The sequence below is a fragment of the Oncorhynchus gorbuscha genome, linkage group LG07, assembly GCF_021184085.1.
Source record: "Oncorhynchus gorbuscha isolate QuinsamMale2020 ecotype Even-year linkage group LG07, OgorEven_v1.0, whole genome shotgun sequence".
Taxonomy (NCBI): Eukaryota; Metazoa; Chordata; class Actinopteri; order Salmoniformes; family Salmonidae; genus Oncorhynchus; species Oncorhynchus gorbuscha.
Window position 1 is genome coordinate 29524321 of NC_060179.1, and position 21072 is coordinate 29545392.

Sequence of the window (21072 nt, forward strand, 5' to 3'; positions counted from 1 at the left end):
GTGGTTGGAAAACAAGTTAATGACTACAAGTGTACTAACATTTGATTAGCCAGCAACTGGAAAGCTAAGCATTGGTGGTTGTGGAGCGGTTGATTTCTCAAAGCAAATAGTGGGCCATGATATGGGTTGCATAATGAGTGGTTGGGTTCAGCAGGAATCCAATGCATCTCCGTTCATAATGAATTTAGTTTTGCTTCTCATGTTATGTTTACACAGATGTAAAATACAGTTTATTTTCTCAAAATGTTTTAGATCAGTGCACTGTATTCCCTACATTGTCAAAAGAAAATGCAGAATTAAAAGCTGTTGTATTTGTTCAAAGACCCCGAAATATGAGACAGTAAATATTAAATTGTCAATTCAGTAATTTATTCAGACAAATCGTTATTGCAATACGTTAAATAAAAATAAAGGCATAATTAATGCTCTTCTGCACAAATGACCTTCAAGCTGCTGCATTCATTTTCGGCTGTTACACTTATTAGAAAAAATTACTTTTTCTATGATGATGGCAGTGATATGGAATGCGTTCCATAATGCACTTTTAGGTGAATCAGCCAATCAGAGTGCAGCCTGAGCTGGAGGCGGGTGGGTGTAGGGTGAAGTTGCCCTTAGAGGCTGACTTTGGGTCAGTTTAGCATTTTCCCCACTAATGTTTAGGATTTGGGGAGGGAAGCTGATGGTAGATCTGTACCTGGAGGAAACCCCCGGCCCCCCGGAACATTGAGGACTACTCTTTCACCACATGAGCACTTTGGAGGCCAAATCCATTATGGTGATTGGGTTTACTGGCTCAGATTGCAGGGGCTCTAGATGTCATGTGCTTGCTTGTCAATCTTCGATTTCAAGTGTTCCTTGTATGACAGGATGTCCCTATTCCATTTGGTGATGGTTTGCTTCTCACATACCCAGATCTCCTCAGCCACCTGAAAAAACAAAACAAATTGTCACAACTCACTGAACAAACCTCAATTGAAAACATGTTCCCTTTCTCTCCATATTGTAGCTCGGAAACCCAAGACCTTGATTAGATTCTGGGGGAAGATTTATGAGAAGTTACTGGCAAAGTCTACACCCCCCTAAAAGGAAACTCTCAGCCAAAGCATGGGCAAAAAAATCCCCTCTCTTTCTGAAATTCAAAAGATGTGCACACCTGCGAAATCTTGATTTGTACAAATGATCACGTCGTCGCATCACACAGTCTTTTGCCAGACGCTACGATGCCATCCTATGTTACATGTGTCTGTCCACGAGAGATTATCCATATTGTACCTACCTAGCAGGGTCTAAGACTTAATTGATGTGAAGTATGGATGTGGGACCGGTCAGGGAGCATATAATGGTGGTACCTGCTGAATGAGTCTGAAGTCGTGGCTGACCAGCATCATGCCACCCTCGTAGTCGTTGATGGCATCAGCCAGGGCGTCAATGGTCTCGATGTCCAGGTGATTGGTGGGCTCGTCCAGGAAGAGCATGTGGGGGTTCTGCCAGGCCAGCCAAGCGAAGCACACCCGGCACTTCTGGCCATCAGACAGGTTCCTGATCGGACTCACCTAGGGGAGAGGACAGAGTAAGGACCATGAAGGAGTGCAAGTGCTTCCATGCTCTTGAAGAACTATCATCGTTACATCAAATTCGACCATTAAGTACCCACCAGAATACACCACAGGTTAACGCTACAATGGTTGTGGAGGATTAAAAGACAGGGTTTGAGAGGAACAGGTATTCCGAACAAACACGGGAAAAGCTTTCAAAGTCACTAATTCCTGTACTATTAATGACGACGATACAATCATGCCAAAGTCACTTCAAATGGCGTTTCTATACCAGGTGACCAATCTGATTTGGTCAATGCTTCTCCAGTGGATCCTGGGCCCGGACCGAGCTTTGCGGCCTCACCTGTTGTTTTCCTGTGAGGCCGTAGCGGCCGATGATCTTCCTCATCTCCTCCTTCTCCTTGATCTCTGGGTAGCACTTCATCATGTACTCCAGAGGAGACAGGTCCAGCTCCAGCTGCTCTGTCAGATGCTGCAGATAACACCATATACGTATATTAGATACATTCAGATGTACTTTAACAAGCGTACGTGCTGACCCAGTACAGGCGTGAAGGACAAAGGCCTTTAGGTCTTCGGCTGCAGTCGGACAGAGAAACACGAACACATTTGAAATCGACCTATTGTCTGTTTTTGGTCTAAAAAGTTTAAGTATTTTCAACACAAGCTTCATACATAAAGGCGGATATAGTGGGATTTTAGACGGACAATCTCTGTTGTCTATCATCTGACAAACAATAACTCCCATTTGAAAAACCATTGACTCAATCCCACATTTTCGGACACAAAATCCCAGTGTCAGCACCCATACATGCTGACCACACCGCCAGCATTGCGTGCATGAGCGTTGCAAAATAAATAAATGTTACTCAATTTCATCCAAATTGCTCGCGAGCATCTGCGTACCCAGGAGCTAAAATATCATTTGACGTTTGATTCCCCGCCTCTCCCATCTCATTGGTTTTTAGGATGATTGAAAGATGAACTGAGGTCCACACCAGTCAAAGTTGGTTGCCAACCGCCATGTAAAGTCCACAGAAGAATAAGAAGGCTGAAGGAGAAGAGATTACTAGAAACTAACTGGGTTTCCCCTTTTATCTGTGGATTAATTGTTGGAGAACAATTTTATGTGACTCAAAATGGGTAAAAATTCTACAAAGATCCAGAAAAAAAAGACCTTGAGCATTTCAGGTAAGATAACCTAATGTTTATATCCCAGGACAAATTAGCTAGCTAAATGTCCATGAATGTTTCATGTTTCAACCTGTCCCCAAATGAATATATACAGAACAAAAATAAAACTCAACATGCAACAATTAAGATTTTACTGAGTTACAGTTCATAGAAGGGAATCAGTCAATTGAAAAATTCATTCGGCCCTAATCTATGGATTTAACATGACTGGGCAGCCCTGCCAGTTGTGAGGCCGGTTTTGGGATTACTGCCAAATTCTCTAAAACGACATTGGGGGCGGCATATGGTAGAGAAATGAACATTCAATGCTCTGGTGGACATTTCTGCGGCCTGTATGCCAATTGCAAGCTCCCTCAACTTGAGACATCTGTGGCGTTGTGACACTAAACAGCACATTTTAGTGGCCATTTATTGTCCCCAGCACAAGGTGCACCTGTAATGATTGTTTAATCAGCTTTTTGATTATGCCACACCTGTAGGGTGGATGGATTATCTTGGCAAAGGAGAAATGCTCACTAACAGGGATGTCAACAAATTTGTGCACAGAATTTTAGAGAAATTAGCTTTTGTCCGTAAGGAAAATTTCTGGGACCTTTTTATTTCAGCTCATGAAAAAGCGACCAACCCTTTACATTTTGCACTTATTTTTTTGTTCAGTATCGTTGGTTCAGAGTTCATTTTGATACTTTAACCTGCGTGTCCTGATCGCGTCTGGATGGACAAACTCAACACGCGGACGGCACTCGCGTGCGCGGTCTAGTCAGCATATTATGCTCAAGCAGGTTTATGTCTCTCCAACCGAGCTATGGCGAGTTAAAGCATCCATGCACCAAATTCAGTTTATTTAAGCCTGTCAATCAAAACCCAGCAACCAGCATGGGATGGCCGTCTTTGAGAAACATCAGGCAATGTGTTATGTTCCTACTTCCTACCTGGTGATATCGGCCAATCTTCACGTGAGAATGTTTCCTGATCATTCCGTCAGTGGGGAGCAGCTGGAGAGAAAGAAAGAGGTTTTACGGTATATGCCATACTGTCATTACGAGATGGTAAAACAAAGAGTTGACTGAAATGGCACCACCTACCTCTCCCATCAGGAGTTTGAGGAGTGTGGACTTCCCTGCTCCGTTGGGCCCCACCAGAGCCACTCGTGTGTCCAGGTCAATGCCAAACTCCAGGTTCTTGTATATGTGTGGCTGGAGGAGGAATAGGCAGATTAGTGAATGAGGACGGAACACAAGAAACGAGCTCAGAGACTCCAATAAAAACCCTCTCATTGCTACATACTGACCTGGTTGTCACTGTATTTGAAGCTAACGTTCTGAACCATGATAACAGGAGGGGGGATCTTTCCACAGGAAGGAAAATAAAACGAGAGTGTCTATGAGAGGGAGAGAGATGATTACCACGACTGCAACACTAAAATTAGCCAAATTAGCGTGAACCTATTATTTATTCCTAAGAGTAGGCACTACTTGTTCAAGAGTAAACCGTGGATGGCTTTAGAAAGCAATGGATGTGATTCAGTCCAGTACATTTAATATATTGCATCCACACAAATGTTTCAGTGAGCCTCTTGCCTTGTCATCTACCACACGTTCAGTCAGCCCTGAGGCCACCATCTTCTGCAGCGTCTTCTCTTTGCTCTGGGCCTGTCGTGCCAGCTTGGCCGAGCCGTGACCAAACCTGGCAATGTAATTCTACACAGCGGGTAGAGAGAGACGGCATCGGAGTAAAGCATCATACCATTTTAGCCTGGTTCCCACGGTTGGTGCCTTTTGTCAACTCCGTTGCTGTCCTTGACACTCATTTGGCATGATGATGAGTGTCAAGGATAGCACAAACAGACCTGGGACTTAGGCTATCATACTTTTACAGTACAGGGGAATAATATTTCCATGTGGGGTAGTATTAGTACTCTGCACCGTCACAATGTGGCGTCGTCTACCTTCATGTGTGAGATCTGGTCCTGTTCCCAGTTGAAGCGTTTCATCTGGTTCTCTTCCAGCTCCTCCCTGGTCTTCACATACTGGTCATAGTTACCCTTTCATTCGAAAAATAGAATCTGCATGGTCATCCCAAAACATTTGGTGAAGGCAACGGACACACCGTCTCGCATGCATAATTAGCAACAGGCCCCCCCCCCCTTCTCCTCCCTTAAGGTGTGATGAGATCAGATGGCTGTGTCTGTCCAGGACATTCTAGTGCAGGGTTTCTCAAACTGGGTCCTGGGCACAAGAGGTTGGCGGCACCTTAATTGGGGAGAACAGGCTGGTGGTAATGTCTGGAGCGGAATCAGTGTAATGGTATTAAATATGTCAAACACATGGTTTGACACCATTCCATTTGCACCGTTCCAGACAGTTATGAGCCGTTCTCCCCTCAGCAGCCTCCACCGGTCCTGCCGCCCGGTGTGTGTTTTGGTTTTTGCTCTAGCATTGCACAGCTGATTCAAAGAATCAAAGCTTGATGAGTTGGTTATTTGAATCAGCAGTGTAGTGCTAGGGCAAAAAACTAAACGTGCAACCAGGGAAGGGGGGCACCACAGGACCGAGTTTGGAAAACCCTGCTCTACTGCACATTACATATTTGCCTTCCAAGGGGTGACTCAATAGCCTGATGGAACGAGCATGATCGCTGCATTCACCATTATTTTTCACTTCAATGTATGTGCATCTGTTGCCAGGTGTAATATGTTTAAGTATTTTTAAATTGTCAAATAAAATCTATCAATTAACTAAAACAATGGTGAAAGGAGCAAACCGGCTGGTTCCACCAGGCTAGTGACTGAATGCCCTTTGATAAACTGCTAAATAGTAGTGTGATGATAGTAGTTGACCAGGGGGTGAGTGAGCTTGCTGCTGTGTTCTTACCGTGAAGTACTTGAGCTTCTTCTGGTGCAGGTGGATGATGTTGGTGCAAACTCCGTTTAGGAAGTCTTGAGAGTGGGAGATGAGCACAAGGATTCGCCTGAACCTGACAAGGGATCGGGACATTCAGCACATCTCAAATGCACGTGACTACTAAACTGATTGATATTGACAGATGAAGCACACTCACGATGCGAGCTCCTCCTCCAGCCATACACAGGCATCTAGGTCCAGGTGGTTGGTGGGCTCGTCCAGCAGCAACATGAAGGGCTTGATGAACAAAGCTCTAGGAGAATGAAGAGGGAAAAGAAAAGCATTTATTCCAGACATTTTCTACTCATATTATTGCAATGTAACTGTGAAGGTAATCTGAGATCTGACTGGGTAAGAAAATTGATGACTAGGTCATGTCCAGGCATCTGCCATTAGTAATGAAACCTGTCTACTTCATTGCATAACAATCTGACACTACTTCCTAATACTTGCATTGGCTCAGGAAAAGGCTTAGTCATGAGTGTGAAACAAACACTTTATATTTTTGGTGTGTTGGCTCTATCTCAGCAATAAATTGGGTAACGATGGCAGTATCCTCACAGCTTTCAGTAGAGGGAGCCAGAATATCATCACCGACAAAACCAACACTGTCAATTCGTTAAGGGATGTTGAGAAGGCGTAGAGACCAACTCAACTTGCAGTACAGTTCATTAATCGTAAAGCATCATGTTCGCTTTCCCACCTGGCCAGAGCCACACGCATCCTCCAGCCTCCGCTGAAGTCCTTGAGCTTCTTCTGCTGCATGGCGGCGCTGAAGCCTAGGCCGTGGAGGATCCTGGAGGCTCGCACCTCCGCCTTGTCTGCATCCAGCTCTTCCAGACGCTCATACAGCTCCATCAGCTTCTCACACTCAGCTACAGAGGGATGGTGGGGGCGAACATTTTCAGCTACATTGTTTATGAATAGATAACTAATTGTGCACCTGGTTGTTTCCGGGAGAATATACAACTAGGTGGTTTCGAACCATGCCCCAGTTACCTTTCATCATTAAAATGGAACTATCAGGTGGAGGTGCTTTGTAAAATACATTGCATTCGGAAAGTATTCAGACACCCCTAGAGTTTTTCCACATTTTGTTACGTTACAGCCTTATTCTAAAATGTATTTTTCTCTCTCAATCTACACACAATACCCCATAATGTCAAAGCAAAGATATTTTTTAGAAATGTTAGCATTTAAAAAAAAATAATCACATTTACATAAGTATTCAAACCCTTTACTCAATACTTTGTTGAAGCACCTTTGGCAGTGATTACAGCCTTGAGTCTTCTTGGGTATGATGCTACAAGCTTGGCACATCTGTATTTGGGGAGTTTCTCTCATTCTTCTCTGCAGATCCTCTCAAGCTGTCAGGTTGGATGGGGAGCGTCCCTGCACAGCTATTTTCAGGTCTCCAGAGATGTTAGATCGGGTTCATGTTCAGGCTCTGGCTGGGCTACTCAAGGACATTCAGAGACTTGTCCCGAAGCCACTCCTGCGTTGTCTTGGCTGTGTGCTTAGGGTTGTTGTCCTGTTGGAAGGTGAATCTTCATCAAGGATCTCTCTGTACTTTGCTCTGTTCATCTTTCCCTTGATACTGACTAGACTCCCAGTCCCTGCCCCTGAAAAACATCTCCACAGCAAGATGCTGCCACCACCATGCTTCACTGTAGGGATGGTGCCAGGTTTCCTCCAGACGTGACGCTTGGCATGCAGGCCAAAGAGTTCAATCTTGGCTTCATCAGACCTTTTGGCAATCTCCAAGCGGTCTGTCATGTGCCTTTTACTGAGGAATGGCTTCAGTCTGGCCACTCTACCATGAAGGCCTGATTGGTGGAGTGCTGCAAAGATGGGAGAACCTTCCAGAAGGACAACCATCTCCACAGAGGAACTCTAGAGCTCTGTCAGAGTGACCATCGGGTTCTTGGTCACCTCCCTGACCAAGGCCCTTCTCCCTCGATTGCTCAGTTTGACCCGGCAGCCAACTCTAGGAAGAGTCTCTTAGTGGTTCCAAACTTCTTCCATTTAAGAATGATGGAGGCCACTGTGTTCTTGGGGACCTACAACGCTGCAGACATATTTTGGTACACTTCCCCACATCTTTGTGCCTCGACACAAACCTGACTCGAAGCTACGGACAATTTCTTCAACCTCATTGCTTGGTTTTTGCGCTGACATGCACTGTCAACTGTGGGACCTTATATAGACAGGTGTGTGCCTTTCCAAATCATGTCCAATCAATTAAATGTACCACAGAAGCTGGATGCATCTGAGCTCAATTTCTAGTCTCATAGCAAAGTGTCTGAATACTTATGTAAAGAAGGTATGTTTTTTTATTTTTAATAAAGTTGAAAACATTTCTAAAAACCTGTTTTTGCTTTGTATTATGGGGCATTGTGTGTAGATTGAGGGAAAAAATACATATTTAATCCATTCTAGAATAAAGCTGTAACGTAACAAAATATGGAAAGAGTCAAGGGGTCTGTAGATACAGTATGTGTGTCACTCACAGTCCTCGGCTGCCAGTCGCTCTGCCTCCTTCTCCAGCTGGATCCGCTCCTCGTCCACCTCCATCACACACTGCAGGGCCGTCTTGTCACTGGGGGCCATTTCCCTGGTCAGGTGGTAGATGTCTATGTGCTCGGGTATGGGGATCTCACGATGGCCGATGGCTGATAACAACATGGACTTTCCTGGCAGGGGGAAACGCCATACGTTAGCAGCGGGTTTCAAATACAATGTACACATCCACATTTAAGATCTACTTAAGCTGCAATGGTAACATGCAAATGGTGTTCAAATTATACTTAATGAAGAGAGAGAAATGTGTCAGTGAGTTTCAGGTCAGGCCAAAGAAAAGAACAGTAGAAAAAACACTTTCACACAGATGATGGCCTAACTCTGTTGCCTCTAAATAAATAAAAATACTTTGAAAATCTATTTTTTTGATGCCAGACCTTCTACAAATGAGAAATGTGTCAGTGAAAATCATTGAGGTTGTGGCCCCTATGCGACGACTTATGGTGGTACTACCTACCTGTGCCGTTCAGGCCGAGGAGGCCGTAACGCCGTCCCGAGTTGAGCTCTAGGCTGGTGTCGGTCAGCAGCTCCTGACCGTGGAAGGTGAGCGACAGGCTGGCAATGTGGACGTCGGTGCTGTTGGGGTGGGACGCCAGCACCCCTGTCACCGCCCGCGCATCAAGCTTCTTCAGCTCAAACTCATCCAGCTCCTTAGTCAGGCTAGCCACCCCTGTCAATCACAATAGTCTGGTTGACTATATTAAGCCCAAGTAGAGTGTTAGCGTGAGGGTTAAAGCTGTCAGAACCCTTGGTTAATGAAAGCCATTCCCAGCAGAGAAAGTGTCACAAATTTAGCATAATTTATATTCAACCAACCAGTGGATGTATTAATCCAAAACGGATTATATAATTGATAACTCTTCAGTGCATTTTCACTCCTCTCACCATTGCTGTCTGCTCCATTTTCCTGGCTCTCTGGCTGGTCGTTCTCCCCATTAAACTCATCCGTTTTCTTGGTACCCGCCTGGCGGTACTTCGCAGCTTCCTTCTTCTTCGCTGCCTTCTTCTTGGCAAGATCTGACGGCATTGCTCGGTCTGAACCCCGGACACCAACATCCAAAACAAGAAGAGAGCAACAGAAATGGACTGCCGAGTACTTTGCTGTGGACGTTAGTGAATGGCAATAAACATAGCAGCAATGTGTTGACGTGACGTTGAAATTAGAGTTCCTTTATCTAGATTTAGGAGGCATGCTTTTAATTCCCAGGGACGGCAGGTAGCTTAGTGGTTCGAGCATTGTGATAGTTACCGAAAGGTTGTTGGATCGAATCCTAGAGGTGACAAGGTAAATCATATTTAATTCTGCCCCTGAACAAGGTCCACTGTTCCCCGGTAGGCCGTCATTGTAAATATGAATTTGTTCTTAACTGACTTGCCTCGTTAAATAAAAACAACCGCTCCGTTTGAATTTTTTCAGTCCGGCCAGAGTCCGTCGAATAAGTTACCAAACCACTGACCATGAAAACATGTGGTTTCCGTCGATGGGTTTATGGGATAGTTAGCAACTTGTAAACAAGTACCCATTCCTATAAGTACTATTTTAATATGTTCAAAATACAGATAGGCTGTTAAGACTGTTGCTTACCGTTTCAGTTCACTGACGTTCATTTTTTAGTATAATTATTATGAGGTCGCTAGAAAACAGCCTAGTTCTTAGCGAGCTAGTGTAACAGTATAATTTTAAACCGTCCCCTCGCCCATACCCTGGCGCGAACACGGGACCTTCTGCACACATCAACAACAGTCACCCTCGAAGCATCGTTACCCATCGCTCCACAAAAGCCGCGGGTCTTGCAGAGCAAGGGGAACCAATACTTCAAGGTCTCAGAGCAGGTGACGTCACCGATTGAAACGCTATTTAGCGCACACCGCTAACTAAGCTAGCCGTTTCACATCCGTTACACTAGCTGCTCTGTAAGTTACATTGACATGCTGGAATGTTATAGAAACAAGTTGAGGAAAAAGTAAACAAACATATTTTATTATCTACTGAAGCAATCATTTTTTCTGTCGAATGAAAAGGTCATATTTTACGACCTCCCAAAATAAATGCGATCCATGACGAGACAACACTCCCTACATTTATGCAGTGCTGTTCTTATCTATTGATATGTATTATATCAGGTTTCATGTTTTGTGTGGACCCCAGGAACAGTAGCTGCTAGGTTTGCAACAGCTAATGGTGATCCTAATAAAATACCTCCATCTTGTCTTGTGAAACGTTCCTTATGCTCCCAGTCCAGTAACGGAACGAGATAAAGGTCATGTTTAAAGTACTGATATTTCATAGAACAAAACGTATAAAAGATCCTAAATTTGTGTTAACACCAGACCTTATTTTCGGAGTTTATCCCAAAACCCCATTATTTCCCCCATGTATTATTCCCATAGGAATAATTGAGTGAACCAGCGGTAACTAATTTCCGGTTTTTAGAACTACATGCTGGCGAGCTCTATTACAGCAGCTCACATGTTGCAGTAGCTGACTAAACTCAACTCCGGGATTTACGATGGGAGTTGACAAGCGACCAGTGTGGGCGGACTGGTGCTCCGATGTCACATAAAATGACGTTTTTATAAAAATAACTACTGATTTCAGCACCCAAAGAATAGCCCACAAGTAGTCGTGCCTTGTTACCACAGCCACAAAGTCAATTATGGCTAAACGCCTATTTATAAAATGTATCTTCTTGAATCTGATTCTAAACCACACTGCTAACCTTATATTAACAATACCAAAAGGCTAGTTTTCACGATTTTCTACGATATAGACCATTTTGACTTTGTGGCTGTGGTAACTAATGACAACCCGCAATTACACAGAACAATTGCGTTTTAAGTGACGTCGAGCTCCAGTCCGCCCACATTAGTCGTGGTACAACTCCATATCGTAAATCGTTGAGTTTAATCCGCTATGTCGCAGTTCACGTAAAAACGCACTGATGGTGGTGGCTAGGCATGGCCTAGCCGGTTGCACTAGCGCAGCAAGCTATAAGGTTGCTTATGACATGGTAGCTGGCGAATCTAACTAACTCATCGGCTACCATGAATATCAGACAAATGAAACTAAGTGAAATTGCAATCAATAGCTAACATATATAGCTAGCTCGCTACTGACTGAGTTGCGCAAACTAGCAGCAACGTGGCTAGCCTAACTCGCGTTGTTGCAACTCAACTGGCTCTTTTTCGTGCGAGTCACGACAATATATTTTATTCTTCAGTGTCTGACTTTCTTACCTTGATGACAGTCACACGAGTTTCGGCAGGCTAGCTGTCACTGAACTATTTGATACTATTCTGCTAGCGACACTAACGATGACGTAACTTTCTATATTATTGAACAAACCTTCAAAATAAAAGCTCGCATTTCAAAACATCGCAAGGTGACTTATTCAAAATAGACTTAATTTGGAAAAATGACGATTTTATTGTGTTTAATAGCAAATGCATAATCTATATATGGTGTTTCATGGGGAACTGAATAATACGGAGTGTTGCTGGCCTTTTACTACACCCATTCTATAGGCCACTATGCAAATCAATGTATATGTACTAGGTTTGAATCACATACCCCGCCTTTCCTTCGAGCGGGGCTAGCGCTGACCCCGCCTCAATTGGGTAATTACTATGTAATTAGCTACAAACTAATGTAATTGCAGTAAAGCATTCTAAATTGTGATCCAAACATTTTGCACACCCTATCATTATAGCTGATAACAGATGTTCTGTGGCTAAAATGTATAATACTGACTGTCATCAAAGTTATCTCACAAAAGCTCACTGTTATTTTAAAATTGGACCTTTATTTAGCTAGGCAAGTCAGTTAAGAACAAATTCTTATTTAGAATGATTGCCTACCGGGGAGCAGTGGGATTAACTGCGTTGTTCAGGGGCAGAACGACATATCTTTACCGTGTCAGCTCAGGGACTCGAGCCAGCAACCTTTCGGTTACTGGCCCAATGCTCTAACCACTAGGTTGGTATGATTCGTTTCCCCCTAAAGTTCTTCTCACAACTGTTCTGGATGCATGCATTAACTTGAATGCAATACTATTTATACAATATAATGAAGCATTCCAAATATTCCCTGGTCTGGTATTGATTGACGAAGTAAGTATAACTTGAAGGGCCCTTCATCTCATCACAGAGATCCCCTCTTCAGACGTCTGATGACGTGTCTGCCAGAATATTACGCTGGGGAAGCAGTGGAGTGGAGCGCACTGAATCACATCATCAGATGTATGCAGAATTAGAAGCAAGATTTGCAGATGAGACCAAAATGCATATTCCAGTGCACCGCACGCGTTCCACAAGGTTTCTCTCGGACCAGTAGTTGTTTTTATGAATTCATGAAGATTTGACAGAGATGCTTTTCGTGGAGGCGTTGAATGACTCACTTTGAGGAAGTTGCTGATGTAGAGGAAAAAAGGTCGACATGGTAAGCTACCTGGCTAATGTAGCTAGCCATCGTCTGACGAAAAGGCATAATGATGTGTTTCCGTGCATAACTCTGACATGGAATGTGATTGATCTCCGACAACTTACAGACAAAACATCGATAACTGCGACTGAATCAACAAAAATTGAGAGGAGAACATCCTTTGTTTTGGGGAGAGACCGAAGGAGGGAGGACCAACACCGTTAGCTGATACCGATGCATGAATGTTGTTTTGTCAGGATATCTAAAATATGAATTCAACGTTGGAAATCCCTGGTTTGTTTGTTTTGAACTAGCTAACTAACTACAATAGTTTCACTGTATGTGATTAATTAGGACATTATTAGCCAGTCAGTTAGCTAGCTAATTAAGAAAGTAATAGCAAGCCCATTGCAATTTGTTATTGGTTAGCCAGCTAGCTAACTAACTAGCTAGGTCGTTTATTATGGGACAGTAGCCCATTGTTAGTACAGTGGGTATTGACTGCTGAAGAGTGTCAGTCTGTCTGTCTGTCCACTGTCCAGTTATTCTCTAGTAATGGCCTTGTAGCTAATGACCTTATCTTCAAATGGCACTGATAAGGATGTAGTAAGCCATCTAATCCATGGTGCAATAGTCACCAATAAAAACAGCCAGGATTGTGCCAAAGAAGTATATCACACTTTACTGAATCTAACTTGAAAGTGGTTGGCACTTCACCAAGAGGGTCATTACATGGTTTTGGAACAGCATTCTGCAAATCATTATATAGAAAACCTCAGGGGAACGTCACATAAACACTTTATTGGCAACAGCCAAGTCCACCGCTTCGCTATGCGTCTCTCCTCCTTCCTGGCCGTGTTCAGGCCTGCTCTTCCCCTTATCCTGGGGCTCTCTTTAGGATGCAGCCTGAGCCTGCTGATGGTCTCCTGGACCCAGGGAGACACAGATGACTCGTGTGGAGATGAACTGGGCAATGGGGGTCTCTTCCTGGGCAGCAATAGGGGAGACCCCCCAGAGGACCAGAGAGGTGGTCCTGGGAATGAGGACTTCCAGCCCCGCATCGTACCATACCACAAGGACCCCAACAAACCACACAAGAAGGTCCTCAGGTGAGCATTTTGGGATGGATGCACAGAGGAATACCACATCCTATCATACCATTAGATTTCAGAGACAGTTTGCAAATGGAAGGCACTGCTTCAATGTGTCTCAAAAATATATGCAGAGCTGTTGGATCTCTTTTATGAAATGCTCTTTTATAACTGTGTTCAGAAAATATGCACCCCAGTGCGAGGCATTTGGGTCGTGTTTCCTGCTAACTAACACTTATGCAACTCACCCGCATTGCCAAATTCTTAATTGATATGTAAATGAGGCAAATCATGACGCTCGCTACAGATGCATCACAATTTGTTCCAAAATGAAGGCCTTTGTAGGCCACTGTCTGATTCCCAGGGATTTTTGATGTTTGTTCACCCATTTAATAGGCTTAAGCTGTCCTCCCTTCATATGGGATCTAAACCACTCTAGGGTGGATACGCAGTAGAATATGTAGGCCCTACACTTTTAGGGAACATAAAACACAATTTGTTAGGCTATACAAATGTAGGCTATATGAAATGGTCCCCCAAAGAAGAGAAATACACCTTCAATGCTATTAGACCACTGCTGACCTTTCACCGCTTTATAAAGATTTGTTTAAAAAGCCCATACGGTTTAATAATCCTACTGTCTCGCGTCTCTCCGAATCGCCTCTTAAAGCTGATTATTGGCTGGGATTTACTGTAATTAACCAGTTAGCCTGGAGTGTCTGAAGAGCCCACCATTTTAATGATCTTAGAATGTTTTCAAAGTACAGTCATGGGACAGAATGACTCAGAATGATCAAATTTCATTGACGCGTCTTTTATGAAAGGCCTTACTGAAGAATTGTGATGCCTATTGTATATGACTATGATCTCCTTTGGTCGTAGTCTAAAATCCTTACTTCTTACAGATGGTGAGAGTTAAGTCTAGACTCTGAAATTCAACAATGAACTCAATGACATTCTCTTCCAGTACCTAGCCATCTGGACAAGAATAGGCACTCAGTGCATTCACAACTTATATTTACCATTACATTTTATGTTTTTATCCATTTTGACTTAAAACAGGTACATTTCCTGTAGAATTAATAGCATTGTAGTTACACCTATGTATGAGCATATTATTGTTACATAGTGCATTAGACAAGTAATTGCATAGTAATGGAGTTGAGCATTTAAAAAAATACTCAGTAAGATATGGCTGTTCCTTATTCCATCTATGTAATAAAATAAATCGTTCAGCTCCGCCCAGTATTGGGTGTTTGATTTGAAACAGTGAAAGTCCCTCTGAACGCCACTCTCCTCTGATCAGGACGCGCTACATCCACACTGAACTGGGAATCCGAGAACGCCTCCTGGTGGGTGTGCTGACCTCGCGGGCCACTCTTAACACGCTGGCCGTGGCGGTGAACCGCACCGTGGCCCACCATTTCCATCGCACCTTCTTCTTCACGGGCCTGCGCAGCCCCAAGGTCCCCCACGGCATGGCGGTGGTGGCCCACGGCGACGACCGGCCCGTGTGGCTGATGTACGAGACGGTGCGCCACTTGCACCAGCACTACGGCTTGGACTACGACTGGTTCTTCCTGGCCCAGGACGACACCTACATGCAGGCCGAGAGGCTAGCCGAGCTTGTGGGCCACCTCAGCGCCGGTCAGGACCTCTACATGGGCCGGGCTGAGGAGTTCATCGGTGGGGAGGAGAGGGCCAGGTACTGCCACGGGGGTTACGGCTACCTGCTCTCCCGGAGCTTGCTGGCCCGTCTGCAGCCCCACCTGGACACCTGCCGCAATGACATCCTCAGCGTGAGGCCTGACGAGTGGCTGGGCCGCTGCATCATTGACTACCTGGGTCTGAGCTGTGTAGAGGTGCACCAGGTAAACTCACAGCTGAGACATCGTTATAAAACATGTTTATCTTTTTTTTCTATAGAGTTTGCAATGATAAGCTGTCTATTTTATCAATGAATCCAATGCTGATATGTCATCATGATTTACAGTACTTTGACCACACCCATCTGTTGTCTCACCTGCGAGATGGCTAACATTTCTCTCCCCGCTATTTGCATGTGACCTACAGGAGATGACGTATCGCTACTTTGAGCTGGGGAAGAATGCAGACCCAGAGCGAGAGGACAGAGCCCAGTTTAAGAATGCCTTCACTGTCCACCCTGTGTCAGAACCCAGCCTCATGTACCGCCTGCACAAACGCTTCAGCCAGATCGAACTGGACTGGACCTACCTACAGATACAGCAGCTGCAGGTTGGTGTTGTTTAATGGGATTAGATATGCTCTCTCTATGCTTCAGGCTATTTGGTGAGTTGTCACTGGTGTTGGTTTGACTGGTTTACTGGTCCAGCGTGCAAATGTAACATTTTTGTACATACCGCGCCAATTTCCACAAATCTATACCTAGGCAGAAATTCCTATCTCAAAATCAAATTGTATTTGTCACATTTGCCGAATACAACAGATGTAGGTAGACCTTACAGTGAAATGCTTACCTACAAGCCCCTAACCAACAACGCAGTTTGAAGAAAATACCAAAAGAAAGTAAGAGATAAAAATAACAAATAATTAAAGAGCAGCAGTAAAATAACAATAGAAGGGCTATATACAGGGGGTACCGGTCGTACCGGTCGGGAGTCAATGTGTGGGGGTACCGGTCGAGAGTCAATGTGTGGGGGTACCGGTCGAGAGTCAATGTGTGGGGGTACCGGTCGGGAGTCAATGTGTGGGGGTACCGGTCGAGAGTCAATGTGTGGGGCAACCGGTTTCGAGGTAAACATTTCGAGGTGAAATTCGTCATTTTGTAAACAATCTGTCAGTTTAAAAGTTTCACCTTTGTAATTGAATTCAATAAAAATGTATCTATTTATTTAACTTTATTTATTCACTAAAACTTGATTTATCTATTCATTAAGCAAAGTCAGTTTTACAAGTATCAAGTCACACAAAGTCCTCCACAGAAAATAGCCTACAATATACAACAGACTTCACATGATTCCCTAATAGCATACACGCCATACAATACATAAATACAACAGATTAGGATGACCTTCCTAATATTCAGTTGCACCCACCCCTATCCCCCCTTTTACCCTCAGAACAGCCTCAATTCATTGGGATAGGAACTCTACAAGGTGTCGAAAGCGTTCCACAGGGATGCTGGCCAATGTTGACTCCAATGCTTCCTACAGTTGTGTCAAATTGGCTGGATGTTCTTTGGGTGGTGGACCGTTCTTGATACACGCGGGAATTGAGCGTGAAAAACCCAGCAGCCTTGCAATTCATGACAGACTCAAACCTGTGCGCCTGGTACCTACCATGATAGCCTGTTCAAAGGCACTTAAATATTTTCTCTTGCCCATTCACCCATTGAATGGCCCACATACACAATCCATGTCTCAATTGTCTCAAGGCTTCAAAATCCTTCTTTAACCTTTTTCCTCCCCTTTATCTACATGGACTGAAGTGGATTTAACAAGTGACATCAGTAAGGGATCATAGCTTTCACCTGCATTCACCTAGTCAGTCTGTCATGGAAAATGTTTTGTACACTATTGTTTGTAATAACCTTATAATAAGCTTTGAGAGACGCTGACCAAGGTGTAAGTCATACCATTAAAGTTAAGCCTTAAAAGGAATGAATACCTTTTACATTGTTCATGAATATCCTAATACTGAAGAAAAATATATTTGAATAGATGCTTATGATATGTTGTCTCATCATGGTTGTGTCTTCTTGTCTCTTGACCAGGTCCAGATCAACAACCTGAGTGAGCTGACACCAGAGGGGAAGGCGGGGGCCACCTGGCCCATCGGGGTCAACCCCCCTTTCAGGCCCAAAACGCGATTCGAGGTCATAAACTGGGAGTACTTCACAGAGGAACACATTTACTCGTGCCCTGACAGCTCCCCCAAGTGTGAGCTGCGTGGCGCAGACCGGGCCGACGTGAGCGCCGTGCTGGAGACGGCCGTGGAGCGCCTCAACGAGCGTTATCAGCCCCAGCTGCGCTTCAGGAAACGGCATCTGCTCAACGGCTACCGGCGCTTCGACCCCACTCGAGGCATGGAGTACGTGCTGGACCTGGCCCTGGAGGCTTTCACCCAGAAGGGTCACAACCAGGTCATTGCCAAGCGGGTCAGCCTGCTCCGCCCTCTCAGCACCATCGAGATCATCCCTATGCCCTACGTGACGGAGGCCACCCGGGTGCAGGTTATCCTGCCAGTCACGGCCAACGAGCAGGACTATGTGAGCAACTTCCTGGACATGTACGTGATGAACACTCTGGACACGCATGACAACGTCCTGCTCACCTTCTTGTTTGTCTACGACCCCTTCGACGCCCAACGGATCAGTCAGGCTGACGTGTTCGCCGGCATCAAGGCCATGATTGGCGAGGTGGAGAAGCGCTACGGTGACGTGAAGATCCCCTGGATCAGCGTGAAGACGGAGGTGCCGTCGCAAGTCAAGCTGATGGACATCATCTCCAAGAAGCACCCGGTGGATACGCTCTTCTTCCTGGCCTCGGTGTGGACCGAGGTCAACGCTGACTTCCTCAATCGCTGCCGCATGAACGCCATCAGCAATTGGCAGGTGTTCTTCCCCATCCACTTCCAGGAATTCAGCCCGGCTATCGTGTACCGCGACCAGCAGCCCTCAGCCGCCTCCTCCTTCACTGCCGAGGCGCTGCGTGATGGACGCTTCGACCGCCACGTCTTCGAAGAGGCCTGCTTCTACAACGCCGACTACATGGCGGCGCGCACCAAGATGGCCGCCGACATCCTAGACAACGATGAGCTGCTTGAGAGCATGGACGTGTACGAGATCTTTGTGCGCTACTCGGGCTTGCACGTGTTCCGGGCGGTGGAGCCAGCGCTAGTGCAGAAGTATGTGCGGCGGGCGTGCAACCCGCGCTTCAGTGAGGACATCTACCACCGCTGTGTGCTCAGTAACCTGGAGGGCCTGGCCTCGCGATCCCACCTGGCCATGGCCCTGTTTGAGCAGGAACAGGCCAACAGCACCTAGGTGGTCTAGTGGTGCTCTTCCACTGCAGCACTGGTGTCACGCTAGACTTTTCTGGACCAGGCCTCAGAAGACAACATCTATGGGCCTAACACTGGTGCAGTGCCTGACAGTGGAAATGCACCATACTGTAGGTCTACCATCTAATGACATTATGAACCTCAACCACACTGCCTCGACTTTTAGACGGATCCCGAAGGACCAAGGAATAAGGACCCATGTGCAATCTTAGGCCTGCGAAGACTGAGGAGCAATGTTACAACCTGTATTCCTGCTAACTGTGTGTGCAGGCGAACAGAACTGTGCTTTCACACCAATGGTAGTCCAAGGAGAGGCTCTATTGGGAGGTGATGAATGAACAATGAACAGCATTGATGTCTATTTAGGGCTGGGCAGTATACTGTATTTTACTATGTACTTTTATTGATGCACGGACCAGTTTGTGTTTATACTTTATCTTCTATAACGGTATTTGTGATACGTCACTCTGGCTTGTGTAATGTCAGTTTTTATAGTTTACTCCGTTTGCTACTTGAGTTGTCTCTCTTCTCCTGCATGCCACTTCCCCATGTGCTTCCCTGCCAATCCCTGCCCCCGTCACTGTTGGCTGTCAATGCTGTGCCGTTCACTTTGTCTGCATGGTCAGATGTTACGATGTTAGTGATTTCCACTTTGCTTAATATAAATCCACAAAAGTTCTATAATTACATTTTTTGTATATTACAGTCTGCAAACTAGTCATTTGTCTTTTGAGAGATGCTAAATAGTGTTTGGGCTAATTGCTAGTTAGTTGACTAGCAAGCTAGCTAAATGTACTCAGAGAAAACGTAGCTAGCTAATAAAACCTGATACCAGTACTGGTGTAGGCCTAGTTCAGCATGTTGTTTATGCAAAAGTATCTTCTAAATCAGAGATGGAGAAGCATGAATATGTTAGCTAGTGATAGCTAACTACATGAAGTAAGAGAAAACATGTAATGTAACATTAGGGTCCACTGAGAAACACTGACCAACACTTTGGTTCCTACCATGTCACAATAATTCCTCCCTGGCTTTTTCATTCATTGTCATGTCAAACAACAATGTATTCAAAGTACTGTCCACCATATTCCAACTATAGAATTAGAATAATCATTCTATTGCCATGATTCCAACAGTTCACCAATTAATTAGGACTATATTTTTTGCCCATATCATGCAGCCCCACGTGGCAGTGTGTAAATGATAACAAATGAGTGCAGGAAATGCAGAAATATCATGATAAGATATTTGCCATTTTGCCCAGCCCTATGTCTGATGTTTCCAATGTTTTGTTTTGCCTTGAGAAAATCACTATGAGCTATATGTCTTCCTTCATGACTGTACTGATTTATGATGCTAATACTGGAATTAAAGATAATGAAGTGTCTTATGTGTCTTTCAATTTACACTTAGTTTGCTCAGTATGTCAAACCTGTAGAGTGTAGTTTGTTTCATTCCCTCAAAAAATGTGGTCTGTTTTTTAAATTTTTCTACGGTTATTAAAGGCAGATGTCACATTCTGACTCGTTTCTTATGTTATTGTGGAATCCCAGACCTAGCAATTTCCTTTGCCATCTATCTTTTGTGCAGTTCAAGGTTTGTTTGAAACACAGCTTCATTACTGTGGGGTTTCAATTAGGAAGACAAAATAAAAACGGTTTGTCTTTGAGAACTGCAGCCTCAACAATGACAATAGTGATGCATGCTTTGCAAGTCAGGACTGAGGGTTTGCGAGCCAAGGACAAGCTATTAGAGGGTGTAGATTCAAGTGGTTGATATTCCTCCAATCATATAGCTCTGAAGTCTGTATTCTTCCTGGTTGCCTCTATAGCTGTGACCTGAGGCAATGTACAGTTTGTACTGAAGCCTGAAATCTGCCTCCCCACATTAAAGTCAGTAAACCTCCACCCCTACCCGGGCCTCCCTGGATTTGGGATGGAATTCTCTACACACGTGTCTCATGGAAGCGAGTGCAGATTCAGAATGCCCTAGCAGGGTGGGTTCTGCCCACCTGGCCACAGACCAACAGGGAGAGGGAGGGGGAGATGTTTCTCCATGGTGTGGCGGGTGTGGGGGTGGTTCAGAGCACTGAATAGGTCACTTGACAGTCTCTCGGTCTCCTCCCTCTGGGCAGGGGGGGAGTGGATGTCAGGCCAGGGTTTGGTGGGGGGGGGGTGAAAGAGTTTCTTTCTGCAGTAGCTAGCTAGCACTGAGGTTGTAGGTTAGCATTACAGCATGCACGTCACCTGTTTAGACACGGTCAACAATAACTCACTTGTCTGCCA

General features: G+C 44.9%; 2 protein-coding genes and 1 non-coding gene across 6 annotated transcripts; 1 reads left to right on the plus strand and 2 right to left on the minus strand.

Annotated features, from left to right (window-relative positions):
* Nucleotides 1-352: 352 nt before the first annotated feature.
* Nucleotides 353-11572, minus strand: LOC124039760 (ATP-binding cassette sub-family F member 2). 4 transcript variants are annotated; one of them, XM_046356094.1, is made up of 15 exons: nt 11471-11572; nt 9119-9268; nt 8691-8903; nt 8164-8346; nt 6357-6528; nt 5811-5906; nt 5624-5726; nt 4699-4794; nt 4331-4450; nt 4042-4131; nt 3836-3946; nt 3683-3745; nt 1900-2028; nt 1350-1553; nt 353-926 (listed from the first exon to the last, which is right to left on the minus strand). In XM_046356094.1, the coding sequence occupies exons 2-15, from the start codon at nt 9258-9260 to the stop codon at nt 810-812; spliced, it is 1839 nt and encodes a 612-aa protein (XP_046212050.1). In that variant the 5' UTR covers nt 9261-9268; nt 11471-11572; the 3' UTR covers nt 353-809. The 4 variants fall into 4 exon arrangements, with proteins under 4 accessions (XP_046212050.1, XP_046212049.1, XP_046212053.1 ...); XM_046356093.1 differs by lacking the exon at nt 11471-11572 and adding an exon at nt 10434-11423; XM_046356097.1 differs by lacking the exon at nt 11471-11572 and adding an exon at nt 10434-11419 and having other exon boundaries at nt 8691-8928.
* Nucleotides 6172-6254, minus strand: LOC124040537. Its single transcript, XR_006839767.1, has one exon. It is a non-coding gene; the product is annotated as a small nucleolar RNA SNORD100 (small nucleolar RNA).
* An 840-nt stretch (nt 11573-12412) lies between the features above and the next one.
* On the plus strand, nt 12413-20310 carry chpf2 (chondroitin polymerizing factor 2). Its single transcript, XM_046356098.1, has 4 exons — nt 12413-13762; nt 15051-15615; nt 15818-16000; nt 17499-20310. The coding sequence occupies exons 1-4, from the start codon at nt 13386-13388 to the stop codon at nt 18768-18770; spliced, it is 2397 nt and encodes a 798-aa protein (XP_046212054.1). The 5' UTR covers nt 12413-13385; the 3' UTR covers nt 18771-20310.
* Nucleotides 20311-21072: the final 762 nt, after the last annotated feature.

What these genes read in the sequence shown, in the direction of transcription:
- LOC124039760 (XM_046356093.1), bottom strand. Translation starts at nt 10,521, where the DNA reads ATGAAATATCAGTACTTTAAACATGACCTTTATCTCGTTCCGTTACTG. An exon ending in GCGACTGGCAGCCGAGGACT is followed by an intron (nt 6,529 to 8,163) that starts GTGAGTGACACA and finishes ATCCCTCTGTAG; the next exon opens with CTGAGTGTGAGAAGCTGATG. An exon ending in ATGCGTGTGGCTCTGGCCAG is followed by an intron (nt 5,907 to 6,356) that starts GTGGGAAAGCGA and finishes TCATTCTCCTAG; the next exon opens with AGCTTTGTTCATCAAGCCCT.
- chpf2 (XM_046356098.1), top strand. Translation starts at nt 13,386, where the DNA reads ATGGTTTTGGAACAGCATTCTGCAAATCATTATATAGAAAACCTCAGG. An exon ending in CCACACAAGAAGGTCCTCAG is followed by an intron (nt 13,763 to 15,050) that starts GTGAGCATTTTG and finishes TCCTCTGATCAG; the next exon opens with GACGCGCTACATCCACACTG. An exon ending in TACAGATACAGCAGCTGCAG is followed by an intron (nt 16,001 to 17,498) that starts GTTGGTGTTGTT and finishes TCTCTTGACCAG; the next exon opens with GTCCAGATCAACAACCTGAG.